This window comes from Sesamum indicum, linkage group LG12, assembly GCF_026168435.1.
Source record: "Sesamum indicum cultivar Baizhima isolate 11 linkage group LG12, ASM2616843v1, whole genome shotgun sequence".
Lineage (NCBI taxonomy): Eukaryota > Viridiplantae > Streptophyta > Magnoliopsida > Lamiales > Pedaliaceae > Sesamum > Sesamum indicum.
Genome location: NC_142668.1, coordinates 11,021,586 through 11,039,834, shown reverse-complemented (window position 1 = coordinate 11,039,834; position 18,249 = coordinate 11,021,586). Strand labels below are relative to the sequence as shown.

The window sequence follows — 18,249 nt, the reverse complement described above, 5'->3', positions numbered from 1 at the left end:
TATGCAAGTTTTTGACCAAATTAGTAGAAAAATGATTAAACTTGTAAAATTTTTTAATTTATAGTACTAAATTACGAAAATCAATTTATGTAGAACAAAATGACACCTTTATAAACTATACGACTAAAATTATATTTTTTATTTTTATTCTTAACGACGGATAATACCTCAAAACCTATTACAAACACCTATTACAAACATCAGTTTGAGGAGGAGTTTCGCTTCGCATCACTCGATCTTTTTCAAAAAATAAACTTTTGCGAATTTATTTTATAACATCTTATTAGTTTTATAATTAAGTTGTATGTAATTAATAATTCATAAAACAAAAATAACCTCATTAATTTGCTATATAATCAAATTTTATCCTTACATAATTCACCATTTTTTTAATAACAAAAGATTCTCTCTCTGCGCTGTGCAACCATACGTGATTCACGCTTTGCAATTAATAATTCATTTTAATTATAGTTATACAAAAAAAAATTACTATTGATATTATATTTACTAAATAAATATAGCTAGATGCAAGACATTATAAATTATATAATTAAAAGTAGGTATTGCAATTAACAAAAAAATATATAATTTATATATTTATGTAAAGATTCGACTAGCATGAATGTTAATATTATTTTGATGCAAACATTTAGATAATAATTCATCAATATTTTTTTCAAAAAGTATCTATTAAATTTTATTTGGAGTTAAATTAATGTGTACAATATATTTATGAAAGTATTTTAAAAAAATTTAGATACAATATCTGTCAAGAAAATACACTTATTGAATTCTAATGTTATTATATTTTTTGATAATTTTACTAATAAAAATATCTTATTTTACCGAATACCTTAACATCTTATAAGATGTAAAAGTATCTCATAAACTTTAACATATTATAAATGTTTTAAGAGCTTATTTTTAATACAGGAACTTATTAAATATTTTAGAAAAACTGCCAAACACCCTCTCAATATAAACATTCCATCTATATATGTAAATATTGCATATTATATGTCCCTTTACTCCTTGCACGTAAACTTCAATGAACAGACATATATCAAATTGCATACACCTATAGAAATGTTAATTATATTTGTTGTGCTCGTATATATGGTCATAACGAAAATAATTTTTATGGTGGACAATCCAAGTTTTTGTATCGATTTTTATTTAATCGTGGTTAATAATCATTTTTTATTATAATTTTAATCCATAGTAAATTGTAAATTTTCTTCCAATGTCTCAATTTTTTTTTATTAGTTATTCAGTATCATATTGTATATGTATTGTGGTTTAATTATATACATTACGCATAATATATATGTATATAAAATGAAATAAAAATACACCATTAATTTAATTATAATTCAAATGTGAACACTACATATTGTGTAGTGTGGTCCTAATTATATCACTTGGTTTTGTGCCTTTCTCTTTCATTTATATGTTTTAAGAATCTTATATAGTAAAAACCCGTGAGAGACTATTTGTATTTTAATGGTAAAATTATATTTTTAGTCCCACAATATATGAATTTAGTTATACTTTTGATTCAATAGTTTATGAATTTAGTATATTTAGTCCTAAATATAGAATAAATTTAAGCCCGTAAACAATGGGATTAAACGTACTATACACCCTATAACGTGGAACTAAAATATAATTTTTGTTGTAAACAACTAATATTATATATATAAACCCGAAAGCCCAGAGGATAAGTTATACACTAAAAAAGAAAAATCCCGATTCACACGTACAATTCTCTAACAATATTATAAAATAATGTTGTTATCAGTCGAACAATGTAAAAAGTAGCTAAGGGTTTACTGTCACCTGTATTTGTATTAAAGTCAATATGCAAAATCCGACAATGTGATATGCAAAAATCAAAACCGTAATTAATCATGATGGGCCATGCCTAGTCAATAAATTGACACCCACATTACAACCCCACTGTGCCATTAATTAGTTAAGTATATTATAGTAGATTTGAATCTTTTTTCTTTATATTTATACATATAATATATATTATTTTCTTCTGATAGATGAGAATCAATAATTATGAAAGACAACTTGTGCAAGTTCTGACAGCGAAATGGGTTAAAATTTATTATTGATCACTTGAGTGATCCTATTTTCGTGCTGATTGAATTTTTTATTTTTTAATCTTAATAATATAAATATCATGCGTATAATATTTTTTAAATAAAATAAATAACATAATTTTTATATATATTATAAGTATATGTTAATTAAAAGAGAAGATACGATCCAAATCTGTTTAGATGTTACTTACGTACATATATCAGGTGATAAGAATATCACACAAATAATATAGATGTTACTGTTACTTATGTACTTATATTAGGTGATAAAAATTGGTATTTTGTCACAATAATAATTTAGGATGATTATATTTACACTTTCTATTTACGTTCTGATCACATAAATTAAGTCTACCTTTTTTAGAAATTTACATGTATTTACCAAAAACATCAATATTATTACAAAACTATTCTTGCTTTCGGCTGTCAGGGATAGTTCTTATAATTACATAGAAGATAGGGTGTGATTTCTGTAACACAAACCATAATTAGAGGATGTAAATATAATTATCTATAATAATTTTTAGTCTTATAGGGACAAATATATATATATATGTATATATAAATTGCCACTTTGATTCTGTTTGTGGTCCACCGACTAATGGCAGCTCATGGAGTCCTAAGAGAAGATCATTACTCTTTAAGACTCTATAAAGCAACAGAAAGGACTGTTTATAGAAGGAAAAAGACTATCAAGAGGGAACTTAATAGCTCAATAACTCAGAAGAAATATCTAGCTCCTAACTCATAGCTTAGATAGTCCAACGGAATAGATCAATAGACCCTTACTCCATTCCCTCCTTGCAGTATGGAATGATTGGGTCGGATAGCTCTCTTGGCTTACAGATAGGGTTCCAGCCGGGTCTATCATTAGTAACACACATATCATTATACTTAAAATTAATCATTATTAATAAATAATTAATCAGACATATATAATAATGATCAGATAACAATAAATAAAAAATTATCACTTTATTTGTATCATTACTAATGAGAATGACCAGTTATATATAGATATATAGTAGAATAGTTAAATTCGACCATATACCCAAAAAATTCTTATTTTGGGAAAGAAAATGAGATCATTTTCACTTTGTCATATATATACATTTATGTTTATATTTTTCTGTATGTATTATTGCAATATAAAAATAAGCAAAATACTGCACGTTTTTAGGCCAAAAATTAGAAGTACCTTAGGGGGTGCTTTAGCTGCTTTGGCTTTTTTGTAAATAAATTCAACTTTATTTTTTATTACTTTACCTCAATATAATAATTTTAATTCAATTTTACAGTTTTTAATTTATTTTAAAAATTTTATATTTGAAGTTGATATTGAAATTTTAAATAATTCGAATAATTTAAAAATCAAATTTACACTTCACATATTAAATATTTTATTTGCTATGTCATCTAATTATATTATTCCTTTATTATTAAAAAATATAAATTCAATGGCAATGACTAATTAATAAAATAATTTTTTTTGTTTTGTATTCATGCCAGTTTAATTATTGTGTATGAATCAATAATTATATTACTTAGTGGAAGCATTATTAAATTAAACATTCACTTTTTCTATTAATTTTTAAAAAAAAATTAATATGATGTATATAAAATAAAATTAATTTTTTATGAAAATTTATTATTATTGACAAACAACAAATGAAAATATAATTGTCTTTTTAATAAACGGGGACAAAATAGTCTTTAATCAATTAAATTTATTTTAAAAGTGATTTTTTTCCAACCACTATCAAATTTAGCTTTTGTCTGTTTTTACTTTTTTTACAAACACTACCCATTTTTTATTTTATTACAACTTTTAACTTTTGCTACAAAAATCACTTTTGTAAATGAAACTATAAATTTAAATATTATTTATTCATTTATATTTTGCGAGCAAAACAGAAATGTCAAATCGCATCACAAAACCTAAGAAACTCCAAAGGACAAAATCTAAATTTCATTTAAAAACATCTAAAGACTAAAACTAGAGACCGTAGAGGCTGCCCGAAACCAAACCCTACGGAAAAATATCGAATTAAATCAACTATAATATCTCATTAATTAGCATTTATCGATAACTTTTTATCGTTGCTATATTGGTCTTATTCAAACAACAATGATCGACTAGTAGTTCATCAGGTCCTAGATAATACTTGATAATTCATCCTATTTTAGGGGTGTAATAGTATAATTCGGCTATATCAGATAATTTTTTGATAGTGAAGTAAATATCTAATTTAAATTCAAAATAAAATAATTAATTAAATATAGGACGAGTACAATAAGCATCAATATTCACGTGACCTTTTAAATAGAAATAGTCAAATTGATTATTAATCTAGATGTATTAATATAATGACCTTAGCCACGATGACTTACAACAAAGTTGAAATCATGTTTATTATTTAATTTCCACCTAACCCTTCATCAAAAAAGTTGTTCTAGCGAAGCTACCAGCATTCTAATTTTATATATTTTTTTTATTGCCCACCAGCCAACCACTATAGTTCTACCCACTCTCCTTATCGTAATTTTTTTTTTTTAAATGATTATTGCTTTTCCTATTTATGATCGATTATAAATACAGCTACCCTGGAGCAGTTCTAGCAGGCAGCCATGGCTTCTCTTCACCTTCCATGCGCCACTACCCCGTCCTCCCAAACCCGCTCTTCTTCTCGCCCTGTTTTTGCTAAGCCATCACATTTCATCACCCATGCAAAGCGCGGCCACCGCCTACAGGTTTCTTGCGCCACCGAGAACCAAAACGACTCCTCCCGAAACGTCGAAACTTCCCAGGGGAAGGTCGACAGGAGGAACATGCTTCTCGGTTTGGGCGGCCTCTACGGAGCAAGCAACCTGGTTTCTGCTCCCGGGGCCTCCGCCAATCCCATTAAACCGCCGGAGATCGACAAGTGCGGTACTGCTACAAACCTGAACAACAATACCCAGCTGGATATCAACTGCTGCCCCCCGCTTTCACAGAACATCGTTGATTACAGGCTTCCCCCGGTTTTCCAGATGAAAATCAGGCCGTCTGCTCATAGAGTATCCCCTGAATACATCTTCAAGTATAACATGGCTATCGATCGCATGAAGCGCCTGCCTAAGGAAGATCCACGTAGTTTCATGCAGCAGGCTAATATTCACTGTGCTTATTGCAATGGTGCTTATGACCAGCCCGGACAGGGCACTCTGGACCTACAGGTTCACAATTCCTGGCTTTTCTTCCCTTTCCACAGATGGTACCTCTATTTCTACGAGAGGATCTTGGGGAAATTGATTGGCGACCCCACTTTCGCCTTGCCTTTCTGGAACTGGGACAATCCTAAGGGTATGACTATCCCGCCCATCTTCGTGGATCCTAAGTCCGCTCTGTATGATGAAAAGCGAAACCAGGCCAACATGCCACCTGCGGTGGTGGATCTTGGTATGACCAGAAACCCTGACCCACTTCAGGTGGTGGCCAATAACCTTACCATTATGTACAATGAGATGATCCGTGGAAACTCAGATGTCTACGACTTCATGGGGCAGCCTTACCGCGAAGGGACACCAGTCAACCCTGGCCCCGGAGCCTCTGAACGTGGATCTCACACCGCTGTCCATGTGTGGGTTGGAGACCCGAGCCAGCCCAGCGGCGAGGACTTGGGGAACTTCTACTCGGCGGGTAGAGACCCGTTGTTCTACTGCCACCACGCTAATGTGGACCGCATGTGGTCATTGTGGCAATACTTCTTGCCCAGCAAAACAGTCCCGGACAAGAGGATTACTGACCCTGATTTCCTCAACGCTGCCTTCTTGTTCTACGATGAGAATGCTCAGCTCGTGCGCGTCACTGTCAAGGACTGTTTGGATAACCTGAGAATGGGATACGATTTCGAGAGAATCGACCTCCCGTGGCTAGACTACAGGCCTCCACCACAGACGGTGGCTGCCAGGGTCACGAGAGCTGGAAAGAGTGCTCCAAAGGCGGAAACTATATTCCCACTCACATTGGACAAAATTGTGAGGGTCCTGGTTCCCAAGACCAAGAAGGGGAAAGCCGACGAGCTGCTGCTGCTGGAAAACATTCAAGTCGACACGACGAAATTCCTCAAGTTTGATGTGTTCATTAACGACGAAGACGACAACATCACCGAGCTCGACAAAGCAGCCTACGTCGGAACCTATGCGCAGGTGCCGCACAAAACGGCGAACAAAAGTGCAACGACCTCGATCAGGTTGAAACTGACGGATTTATACGACGACATGGACGTGGCTGATGATGATACCATTCTGGTGACATTGGTGCCCAGGCATCAGGGCCCTGGAGTCACCATTGGTGGTATCAAGATCATCGAGAATCCGACACCTGCTCCCCCCAAGACAAGCTAATCTCCAGGTTTAAGCAACATTCGTCGAATTGTCGTGAGTTGGTCCTGATCTTGGTGTTTCGAATGTTTGATTTTGTGTCTGATGCTTGAAAGAAGATGAATTATCTCCAGGTGGGCCGGATCATCATATCATGCTGTTTCCTTCCTTGTAATAATAAGGTTGTGATCTGTGTTTCCTCTCGCTTATTTTTCTTCCTGGATTTGGAATAAAAGTTGCCTGTTTTGTTTTTTTTTCTAATATATGAGTATTAATTTAGTTCCCTTTCCCGCGTTACAGTCTCATCTTTTGAATATTCTAACATATCTTTCTTATTTAATTAATCATACTGGAAACTTTTGTTTGATTTTCCATCATTTTTTAATTAAAATGCTGATTTTGTAGATCGGATAGTTACGTCGCTACAAGAATTATAACATAGTTAAATTACCATAATTAATAACAAATAATCGTAGCAATAATTATTCATCACGGTTATATAATAATTTTTTACCGTGGTTTTTGTAAGAGTGACTAAAATACTTGTCATGGCCAAAAATCATGACAAATATTTTTACCATGATTCTTAGTCGTGGCAAATAATTTTTTCATGATGGAAAAGCTTTTTGTGCTAGTTTTATTTTACTAAAATTAATAGTAGTTATTTACCATAATTTTTAGCCATAGGCACTAGTATTGTAACTAATAATAATTTTTTTTTTTCTAGTGCTTGACTATATAGAGATCAAATGAGGCACTATTTTTCAATTAAAGCAAACTGAATTTTCACTACAAGAAAATAACTCAATAGTTACAAAAAAAAAAAATTAATGCTAAAATTCGCATTGAGCTAATTAGTAAATAAAATTTTCGTCACTAATAGACGCTATTTAATATATTCTGTAAATAATTCGTTAGCAAGTAAACTTTCATTGCTAAATATTAGCAAGTAAGTTCTTGTATTAAATTATAATGTGGTTTATCAACGAGAATTTTACTTGCTAATTAATTCGATGCTAATTTTTTTCGTTGCTATCAAGCTATTTTCTTATAGTGTTTCTATTCAAAAATTTAATCGTATTTTTTATTTTATTTGATATATATGTACATTATGTTATAGTTTTTTATCTAAATAAAATAAATGATATAATTTGTATACACATACTGTGCATATATTAATTACAACAGATGAGTCCACATGAATCAAAATAACAAATTCAATCCGCAATTAAATAAGAAATTCTTTTTATACGAATTAAATTTGATCGAATCTTAAATCATACACCAATTATAATTTTTTCGGTGATTGTAATCAGACATAGTCAATAAGTTCGGAGAGCATTTGCTCTCAAAACTAGTCATAAATCATGTGAACAGAAATTTCCAAATAGGAAGGCAAAAATGAAAGTACGCTTGAACTTTTTGCTAAAACCTTATGAATAGAGGTAAACGTAGAACGGAACAAATATTAAAGATACAAATATAATTTTTGATCAAATAATGATAAAAAATAATTATGTTGTCTTTTTAAAAATTTAGTATAATTATATGTAGACATTTTTTAATTTGAAAAGTCACATCTAAAATCCCTTATATTTGTTTCTGTCAAACAAATAGATCATTTCGTCATTCAAATTCATAGAATATGCTGACATTAATAGAAAAAGAATGAATGAAATTTAAGTTTTTACATTAATTTTGAATGATCGTGGTACATAATATTGATTTGTATGGGAGAGCCCCCTAATAAGGAAGTTGCTTCTTGGAAGAAAGACCAAGATAGAAGGAAGAATCGTCGTGATTTATGACTTGGGAAAGCCCACAAACCCCCTTTCCCTTCTCCCCGTCCAGCGGGGGCCTCGCTCTCGCCTTTGGCTCGAGCTACTTCTTCTATAATTTTTAAATCATAATTATTTATAATGTAAGAAATAATCTTTTTTTAAGCATAATATACCTCAAAAATGTCAAATTACACCTTTTTTTAAAACAAAAATTAAAATTACACTTACATCCCATTTGAAAATTTTTTGTTTGCACCTGAACTCATTCTATTAGGGTTCACACTAAAATAATGATATTAGCAAAAAATTACAAAAGTTTTCAATTTTACTCATCATTTAACAGCCCTATGTAGATTTTTATACTTATAAGAGGATAAATATAATATATATATATATATAGTTACTTTATAAGTACAAACTTATTACATAAGAATGCTACATGCATGAGGGGGAAAATATGTAAATTTCTTTTGCCAATGTCAGTATTTTTCATTTAAATTCTAATAAAAAGAAGTTAGTATAGATGATGAATTTTTGAAGGAAATGTAAATATAATTTTAAATTTTTTAAAATATATATATATATATAATTTTTATATTTTTAAAGAAAGTTTAAACGTAATTATCCTACAAATAAAAAAGGTCCCCGAAAAATGTGGATAAAAGAGATAAGAAAAGACCTTACAGGGGAAAGTCTTTAAAAAAGCAAGTGTGGACTCGCCATCCCAGATTTTGACTGTACTTACTTCTTCATCTGGAAATATCAGACTTTTTTCACAATTTTATTGGGGATTGGACGAACGAGTACTTGTTCAACAATGAACCAATTAATATCACTCTTTTACGTAAATTCACCGTTCACATACAATAAATCAATTTTAAATCAATCAAGATTAAATATAAATTTTTATTTAATTTTTTTTTTGATATCAATAAATTTAATGAATTTCGAGTAACAAAAAAATGTATTTATTAGACATATATATATATATATATATATAGAAATAACAAAAATGACGATGTAATAATGACACATCAGTGGGTGCAATAAACTTAAATTAAAGATTAGCATAATATTTAGATTTGTGTGTTGAGTGTTTTGGAGAAAGAGAGAAAAAAACAAAGATAAATAAGTGGATGTGTTGAAGATAGATACTATGTTTGAATTTGTATTTTGAGTTAATTTAAAATATTTAAAATCAGTGGTGTAGGTTTGATGTTGAGATTTAGGAGACCAAAATTACTGTTAATAGTCAAATCATGTCTCCTTTATATTATATATATAAGTGTATATAAAAAATATACAAATAAGGTGTAAAAATACAAAATAAACATTAAATATGTCTTATCTTATTCCGAAACATATACACTATGTTTATTTTTATTTTCAAATTATTTTCGAGACGAGTCAAAACATATCTAATATTTGTCATTATCCAACTATTTTGGCATAAATACATACATATATATATACACACACATATACATAAATATATATAAAAAAGACATGATTTGACAATGAATAGTAATTTTTGTCTCTCAAAACACAACTTTAAACATACAATACTTATTTTAAATTATATAAAAAAATAAATTCAAATATGCATACTATCTCTAATACATACTTATTTATCTTTATTTTTCTCTTTCTATCTCCACAAATCACAATAAAACACTAAAAAAAAAACGAATCCAAACACTGTGATAGCGTTTTCCACGAGATAGGCTCAATCAAATGCTCGTGCCTCTGTCCATTTTGTTTCAAAAAGAGAGGGTGGGTAGGGTACAATAATTGCTTATTAAAGAAGGTTCCTACTTACTGCCTGCTTTCCCAGTTATATTCTCATTTCTTATAGATTTAGAATTCAAATAGATGGACTTGTTGGTATTTATAGTGCTTTTAATTTTTAATTTATTTAATATTTCTCCCCCGTCAAATACTTTACATGAATGAATCCGATTTTCATGTTGTTATTCGAGCTAGTAATAGTGCAACATTCTATTTCCCAACTCTTTTCCAAGCGGAACCAATAAATTATGGGACTATTGTAGCTTAGAGTGGATTTCATGGTTAAACTTAAACGAATTATAAAATAAGTGTAATATATTTGTCATGTGATTGGTATATAATTTAAAAAAATAAAAAATACCAATCACATAACAAATATGTTATACTTATTGTGTGATTGACGATTTGAGCAAACTTAAAATATGAGTAAAAACTAGACGCACAATATTAATTAATAAATATATATATATATATATATATTTCATTATTCAATCAGGGATAATTTGAATTTCTCAATTGTAATAATGCCGTTTCTCTTTTGCAGTCACATGGATTTATCCATCAATGAGAAAATTGCTGTGTGAAAGTCCGAAGACTTAACCGATTTTCAGAAACACAATTATAGGCATGCCGAAGAATAGTGTCAGTTGGAATCTTGTTTTGTAAATTGAAATTACAATTTTATATATTTTTTAATAAAATATATAAATAGAACTTATTCAAAAGTAAAGCATCTGGACGGAAAAATGTGTTCCAATTTTCCACTATAAATTGGGCAACCCATCACAGTATGAACCACACAAGAAACCCATTCGCCACGGCATCTTCTCATCTTCCCTGCGCCACCACCATCTCTGCCGCCCCTTTTCAATCGTATTTAGTGTATTAATTGGAAATGCAGTGGATTGACTGAACTGATGTAGAGAAACCATCATATGAAAGACTTGAGGACTTGGACAGTATGATTGGTATATTCGGTCCTGATAGGATGATATTAGTCCTCAAATTTGAGAAATCATGGCAATTATGTGCATAAGAAGACTATATTTTGGATCTGGCGAGTGGTGATGTCGTGAGATATGGTTATCATAAACTTTATCCAATGCAGTCGGAGTATATAGCGAGGACGGTGGATTCCAAGAAAAAATCTATCTCTGGTCAGTTTATGGCCATAATAATTGATTGAGTGGGAAGGGATTTACTACGACGATCAGTAGCGTAAATACATTTCAAGGATGAAGCATAGATGCCTAGTCAAGAATGAAAATTGATGCTCAATTCCATGTTCTAGACTAAGGCAGGAAACATTTGATAGTAGGACCATACCCATATGAAAATCGGAGCCTAAATGTTCACGCCAATATTCACCCAGTGTCTGTACTGTTGCTAGACAATCACCCATGGTAATAGGCTATTTCTAATTATAAATTAATTAAAAATAATTAATTAACTGTGTTTAATGAATTGTGTAATAACATACTCAGGTTTACCTAAGAGTCACACACAAATCAGTGAAAAGTGGTGGAATTAATTCTGAAAAGAATTAAATTAATTTTTGGACAACATAAATGATTGGATCATTTATGTGGAGTCACCCATTGGATGGATGACCCAAATTTAGTTAATGAGATTAATTGAATTTTGAATTTGACCTTTTAAATTAATTGAATTAATTTAAGAGGTTTGCACAATTAATTAGTGGATTCATTAATTAGAATTGAGCTAAAAATAATTAGTTGGACTAATTATGATTGATTAGACTTAATTAATTAAGTAAATTGAACTCATGTAATTAATTAACTAAATTGAACTCATTTAATTAATTAACTAAATTGAACTCATTTAATTAATTAACTAAATTGAACTCATTTAATTAATTAAGTGCGTTCTTTGCTTGTGTATATTTGATTGGATTAAATATTCATTTAAACTATATTTGTTGGGTATTTTATTTAATTAGATTCAAAAATAGGTGCAACAGAATTAGTTATTAGGCTAAATTTAATTTGTTGGGATAAATTAATCGAGCTCTGTCCAAATGCACCAAGCTTAGCCCATGTTAACCTTATCTAGGCCAACTTAGAGAGTAAAAATGGTTGCTAAGGTTTAATTTTGGGGGTGATTTTTGAATCTGAGTGGGAGAGAAGAGTTTATAGAAAGTTGACGGAGATAGAGAAATAACCTAGTTGACTAGGTCTTCCCTCTTTTTGCTCCCGACTTCCTTCCAACTCTTCCAACACTCAAAACTCACCTAGTCGATTTATGCCTCACCTAAGTGCTGATTTTGTCCACCCCACACACATCCCTCTCCATCTTTCTTGTTCTTCTTGGTAGATCGAAAAATACACTAAACAATAGTGTAGTTTTTTCGATCCCTCTTCTCGAATTTGTGCTAGTACGAGAATAAATTTCATATTCCCAATGTAGTATGGACACTTTTGGAAAATTTCTATATTGGAACTTGCACGGACAAACGTTGAAAGAAGAGCAATATGTATAGACAATCAGAGGTGAAAAATCGAAAAAGTATTCTCTTTTATTTATTGCTCTATTTTTCCCCCCTTTCTCCATAACCTAATATTATCTTTGAATTTTAATGTATCGATAGCATGAGAATGTTCAAAGGTACACCTCTTGAACTTCGTTATTACTTTTAATTTTCACCTTACCGCGTTTCCGCCGTGTTCCCAAATTAATCCACTTCCTCTCATGAACTGTTTATGACCTTAACTTGATCCGAATTAGAATTTAAAAAAGTTGAAATTCTCAACTTGTTTAATGGCAAATCAGTCTAAAAGGATTTTATTCAATAATTCAGAATAGATCCTAAAAACTTAAAAGAAAATAAAATCAATCCTTTTTCTCATGATAAAACCTTATAATTATAATTCTCATCATAGACGAAATATAATATTTAATTATGGATAATTGCTATAATTAACTATAAATAATTATTGATCACAATGATGCAATGATTACTAATGGTAATTTTTACGAGTATGATTAAAATATATATATGACATAACAAAACTATTTTTCATAGAAAGTAAATTATTTTTTTTTCATCCATTTGAATTAATATAATTAATAATATTTATTTACCATAATTTATAGTGTATAGCCATTAAATACATTGTAGTAGTAATTTTTTTTAATTGTGCATTTTTCACTTTGTTAATTTGGATCCAATTTGCATGTTGTTATTTGAGCTAGTAATAGTGTAATACTTATTTCCGACACTTTTCCATGCACAATAATTGTGGGAAGTCTAGCTTATATTGAATTTGCCTTTTGAATTTTAATGAATTATATCACAAGTATAATATATATATATATATATATTATATTTTATATATAATTTACAGAAATGATAAGTCACACATAAATATCTTACACTCATTGCCTAGTTTGCTTAAATCAAATTTGAAATGGGACTGAGAACTATAGACACAACATTAACACAAAGGATTATAACTACATGTAGATTTTTTGTGGTTTGAAAAATTACATCTAACATTCCTGAAGTTTGTTTTCATCTAACAAATAAGTTCATTCGTTGGTTAAAATTTATCGAATTTGCTGATATTAACAAAAAAAATCTATATTTACCCTCAGTTGACTTATTAATGATTTATAACAGGTCTAATAAATCTCAGGAGTGTTAATTAAATGTAATTTCTCAAATCACAATAAATTTACATATAATTAGACCAAATCTTAGGGTAAGAGAATATAATTATCCCTTGCCAAAAATGTCAATAAGAAACAATAATAATTCCATTATTCAACTAGGGATATATAATTTGAATCAATTGTAACAATGTTACTTAATGTCTATTGGAATTCAATCTAATCCCCTACTGCTTCAATCCATTCCCCTCGCCAATCTAGAACATGCATCTCCAAAATTTTAACTCAAATCAAGTTTTATTAAATTTAAATTAATAATATAATAAGTCATATTTTTACAATATAATTAATGTATAATTCAAATAAAATAATTCCAATCACATAATAAATTTATTATATTTATTTTATAATTGATTTGATTCAATTAAATCTAACTTTAAAAAAAAAAAATATCACCTACATTTGTTTTTCTTTTCCACTTTTGCATTCATCCGTCAAAAGAAAAATCTTTTGTCTGAAAGTCCGAAAAGAAAAACGTTCAGAAACACAATTATAGACACTCCTCGACCCGTACTATAAATAATGTCAGTATTTTCATCTTTTGTAGACATGTAAAATATAACAAAAATTCAAAAAATAAAAAATATGAACGGAAAAATGCCTTCCAGCTCTCCACCATCCCTCTATAAATTGGGCACCCCATCACAGCAGAAACCACACCAGAAAGCCACTCGCCATGGCATCTTCTCATCTTCCCTGCGCCACCACTATCTCCGCCACCCTTCCTCTTCCCTCTTCCCAGCCTCTCTTTGCGAAGCCATCACATTTCCTCACCCATGCAAAGCGCAGCCCCCGTCTCCAGGTTTCTTGCGCCACCGCCCCAAACAAAAACGACTCCGTCGATGACACTCCCCAGGGGAAGGTCGACAGGAGGAACATGCTTCTTGGTTTAGGCGGCCTGTACGGTGCAACCAACCTGGTTTCCACTCCGGGGGCCTCCGCAAATCCCATACAACCGCCGGAGCTGGACAAGTGTGGCGTTGCTACAAACGCCGCGAACCAGAAACCTGTAGAGTTCAGTTGTTGCCCCCCGGTTACTCAAAGAATCATTGATTATAAGCTTCCCCCTGTTTTCCAGATGAAAATCAGGCCATCTGCTCATAGGGTTTCCCCTGAATACATATTCAAGTACAACATGGCCATAGATCGGATGAAACGTCTGCCACAAGACGACCCACGTAATTTCCTACAGCAGGCTAATATTCACTGTGCTTACTGCAATGGCGCTTATGACCAGCCGGGACAGGGCACGCTGGACCTTCAAGTCCACGAATCTTGGCTTTTCTTCCCTTTCCACAGATGGTACCTCTATTTCTACGAGAGGATCTTGGGGAAATTGATTGGTGATCCCACTTTCGCCTTGCCATTTTGGAACTGGGACAATCCTAAGGGCATGACCATGCCGCCCATGTTCGTGGATCCTAGGTCCGCTCTCTATGACGAAAAGCGAGACCCTGCCAGCCTCCCGCCCGCCGTGGTGGATCTTGGAAACACCCAAGTCACTGACCCGCTTCAGTTGGTGGCCAATAACCTTACCATTATGTACAGTGAGATGATTCGTGTTAACGCAAACGTCTATGACTTCATGGGGCAGCCTCTCCGCGAAGGCGGCAAACCTAAAGGTGGCGGATCCTCTGAACGTGGATCTCACACATCTGTTCATATCTGGGTTGGAGATCCGAACCAGCCCACCCGCGAGGACTTGGGGAACTTCTACTCGGCAGGTCGGGACCCGTTGTTTTACTGCCACCACGCTAATGTGGACCGCATGTGGACATTGTGGCAATATTTCTTGCCCAGCAACAAAGTCCCGGACAAGAGGATTACTGACCCTGATTTCCTCAACGCTGCCTTCTTGTTCTACGATGAGAATGCTCAGCTCGTGCGCGTCACTGTCAAGGACTGTTTGGATAACCTGAGAATGGGATATGATTTCGAAAGAATCGACCTGCCGTGGCTGGACTACAGACCTCCGCGGCAGACGGCCAAGGCCAAGGTCCTTAGAACGAGCAGTACTGCCCCGAAGGCCTCCACCCTGTTCCCTCTGAATCTTGACAAAGTTGTCCGCTTCCAAGTCGACAAAACAAAGAAGGGCAAAGCCGACGAGTTGCTGGTGCTGGAAAACATAACAGTCGATACAACGAAGTTCCTTAAGTTCGATGTTTTCGTGAACGATGAGGACGACAACGCCACCGAGCTCGACAAGGCGGCATACCTTGGGACGTACGCTCAGGTGCCACACAAAACCCCCAACAAAACCGCCACGAGCACCATCAGGATGAAGCTGACGGAACTTTACGACGACATGGATATCAGCGACGATGACAGCATTGTGGTAACGCTGGTTCCCAGGCATCAGGGGCCCGGCGTTACTATTGGTGGTATCAAGATCATTGAGAATCCGTCAGACAACTAATCAAATCCAGTTGGTCAATCCGAGGAGCCTTGCTATTTTGGCTATTATCTGGTGTGCACTCCCGGTCTGTCAAGATGAATTTGTGTGAATAAAGATTTCCTGCATGAAATCCTGTGTTATGGTTTGGTTTAGTTAATCCTTGTAAGTTTGTTGATCATCTGCCCCGGGGAATGTGATCGTGCTTTCTAAATTTCGAAATAAATTGATGAGTTTGATCAATTTTATCTACTATTCGCCTTCAAATTCATGTTAGAATGTGGTGGATTCCTACTAAGAAAAGTATTCAAGGCTTCTGCCCGGCAGGATTTTGATCCATCGTCTTTTCCTGAAAAGACTTGCAGATGTCATGATTCAACTTTTTCAAGTATATTAGTAAAGTAAATTAATCTTTCCTCTAAAACTTTTAAACTCTCTCACAAATTAAAAGGTTTTTTTCTTTTTTTTTCAAATTATAAGTTGTCATTAAGAAAAGAAAGGATTGAAGTATTTAAACTGTTATTGAGAAATCAATTAAGACAAATAAATCATTCTTATCAATTATTTAATTGTAAGATCGATCGTTAAAAATTTACAAAAATATAAAAACCAATCAAAATAGAATTGCATGGTGAGTGCCTTAGGAAAAGAATTAACTTAAGTAATACGTTTCTAAAATCTAAATCTATCCTGTTATAAAAGTAAATTTTTTGTCGTACTAATTTTTAAATATTCAAATTTATCTTTTATTCTATTTTTTTCTTTAAAATTTTTTGGTGAAATTAGTAATTTCAATATTTTCTAGTAATCTTACAAGTATATTTTCTTTTTCAATTAACTATCAACTATTGCACGTTTCTCTCTCACCTTACTTCTTCACATTTATTATAATTATAAATATAAGGGTTAAATACAGTTATTATCCTAAAGTATTAAAAGTTTAAAACCTTCACCCTCCCCCCCCCCCAACCTTTACATTTTAAGTTTGAAAAGTATTTTTTACCCGTACAAAAATTACTTTGTGAAAAAAAAATAAAGAGATTTTTAAATTGTAAAAATCATCATTTGTCTAATTCTAGTTTTACTTGTTCATTGAACTCCTTTTATTTTGTAATTCTAAAGTACTTGTGGCTCCTTTTATTTTAGTTTTACTTGTTTATCAAATCAAATTAAAAATAAACTTAAGCATGCATAAAATTACCACATTTATATAATAATTATATATATAAATATATATTAATTCTATATTTTTTTATTAGTTCATTGACATTTTTTTATTTTATTAATTGTATACCTATTTAAGTAAATATATATATATATATGTATGCATAGGTTTATTTTTAATTTGATTTTACAAGCAAGTGAAACTAAAATAAAATGAGATCCAAATATTTTTTAGGATTACTAAAATTAATTGTACATGCACAATAAACTTATACATCAAGCTCTTTATATTTTTGTAATTCTAAAATACTTGGAGTTCATTTTTAGTTTCACTTGCTTGTAAAACTAAACTAAAAATAATTTTTAATACATGCATATATATTTACTTAAACAAATATACAATTAATAAAATCAAAAGAGCTAATGAACTAATAAAAAACTATGGAATTAATATAATTTATATATGTATATATATATGATAATTAAATAAATATGATAATTTTATACATGTATAAATTTATTTTAACTTGATTTGAAAAACAAGTAAGATAAAATGAGCAACAAGTACTTCAAGATATAAAAAGAGCTCGATGAAGAAGTGAAACTAGAATTAGACAAAAGCGATTTTGACGTTCTAAAAATCTCTTTAATTTTTTAAGCAAAGCAATTTTTGTAAGGGTAAAATAGACTTTTCAAATTTATAAAGGTGGGGATTTTTTTTTTGAAGGTTTTAATACTTTATATGGGTAATTGATGTGGGACGAATACTTCAAGAGTTGTAACTTTATTTAACCCTAATTATAATTTATTCTTTTCACAATTTTTTTTACCATCTCATACTAAGATTTTTTTTTATATGTTTGCATAAAACTGCATGTCATGACAACTAGTATTATTATAAAAGAGAACCTTTTGTTATACCAACTTTTGAATACCAAAATTTACCCTTTAATTCATTTCT

General features: G+C 31.4%; 1 protein-coding gene and 1 pseudogene across 1 annotated transcript; both read left to right on the top strand.

The window, feature by feature from the left end:
• Positions 1-4,707: 4,707 nt before the first annotated feature.
• Positions 4,708-6,734, top strand: LOC105165515 (polyphenol oxidase I, chloroplastic). Its single transcript, XM_011084554.3, has one exon. The coding sequence runs from the start codon at positions 4,740-4,742 to the stop codon at positions 6,495-6,497; it is 1,758 nt and encodes a 585-aa protein (XP_011082856.2). The 5' UTR covers positions 4,708-4,739; the 3' UTR covers positions 6,498-6,734.
• A 7,642-nt stretch (positions 6,735-14,376) lies between these two features.
• On the top strand, positions 14,377-16,367 carry LOC105165516 (polyphenol oxidase I, chloroplastic pseudogene; annotated as a pseudogene).
• The last annotated feature ends 1,882 nt before the right edge of the window (positions 16,368-18,249 follow it).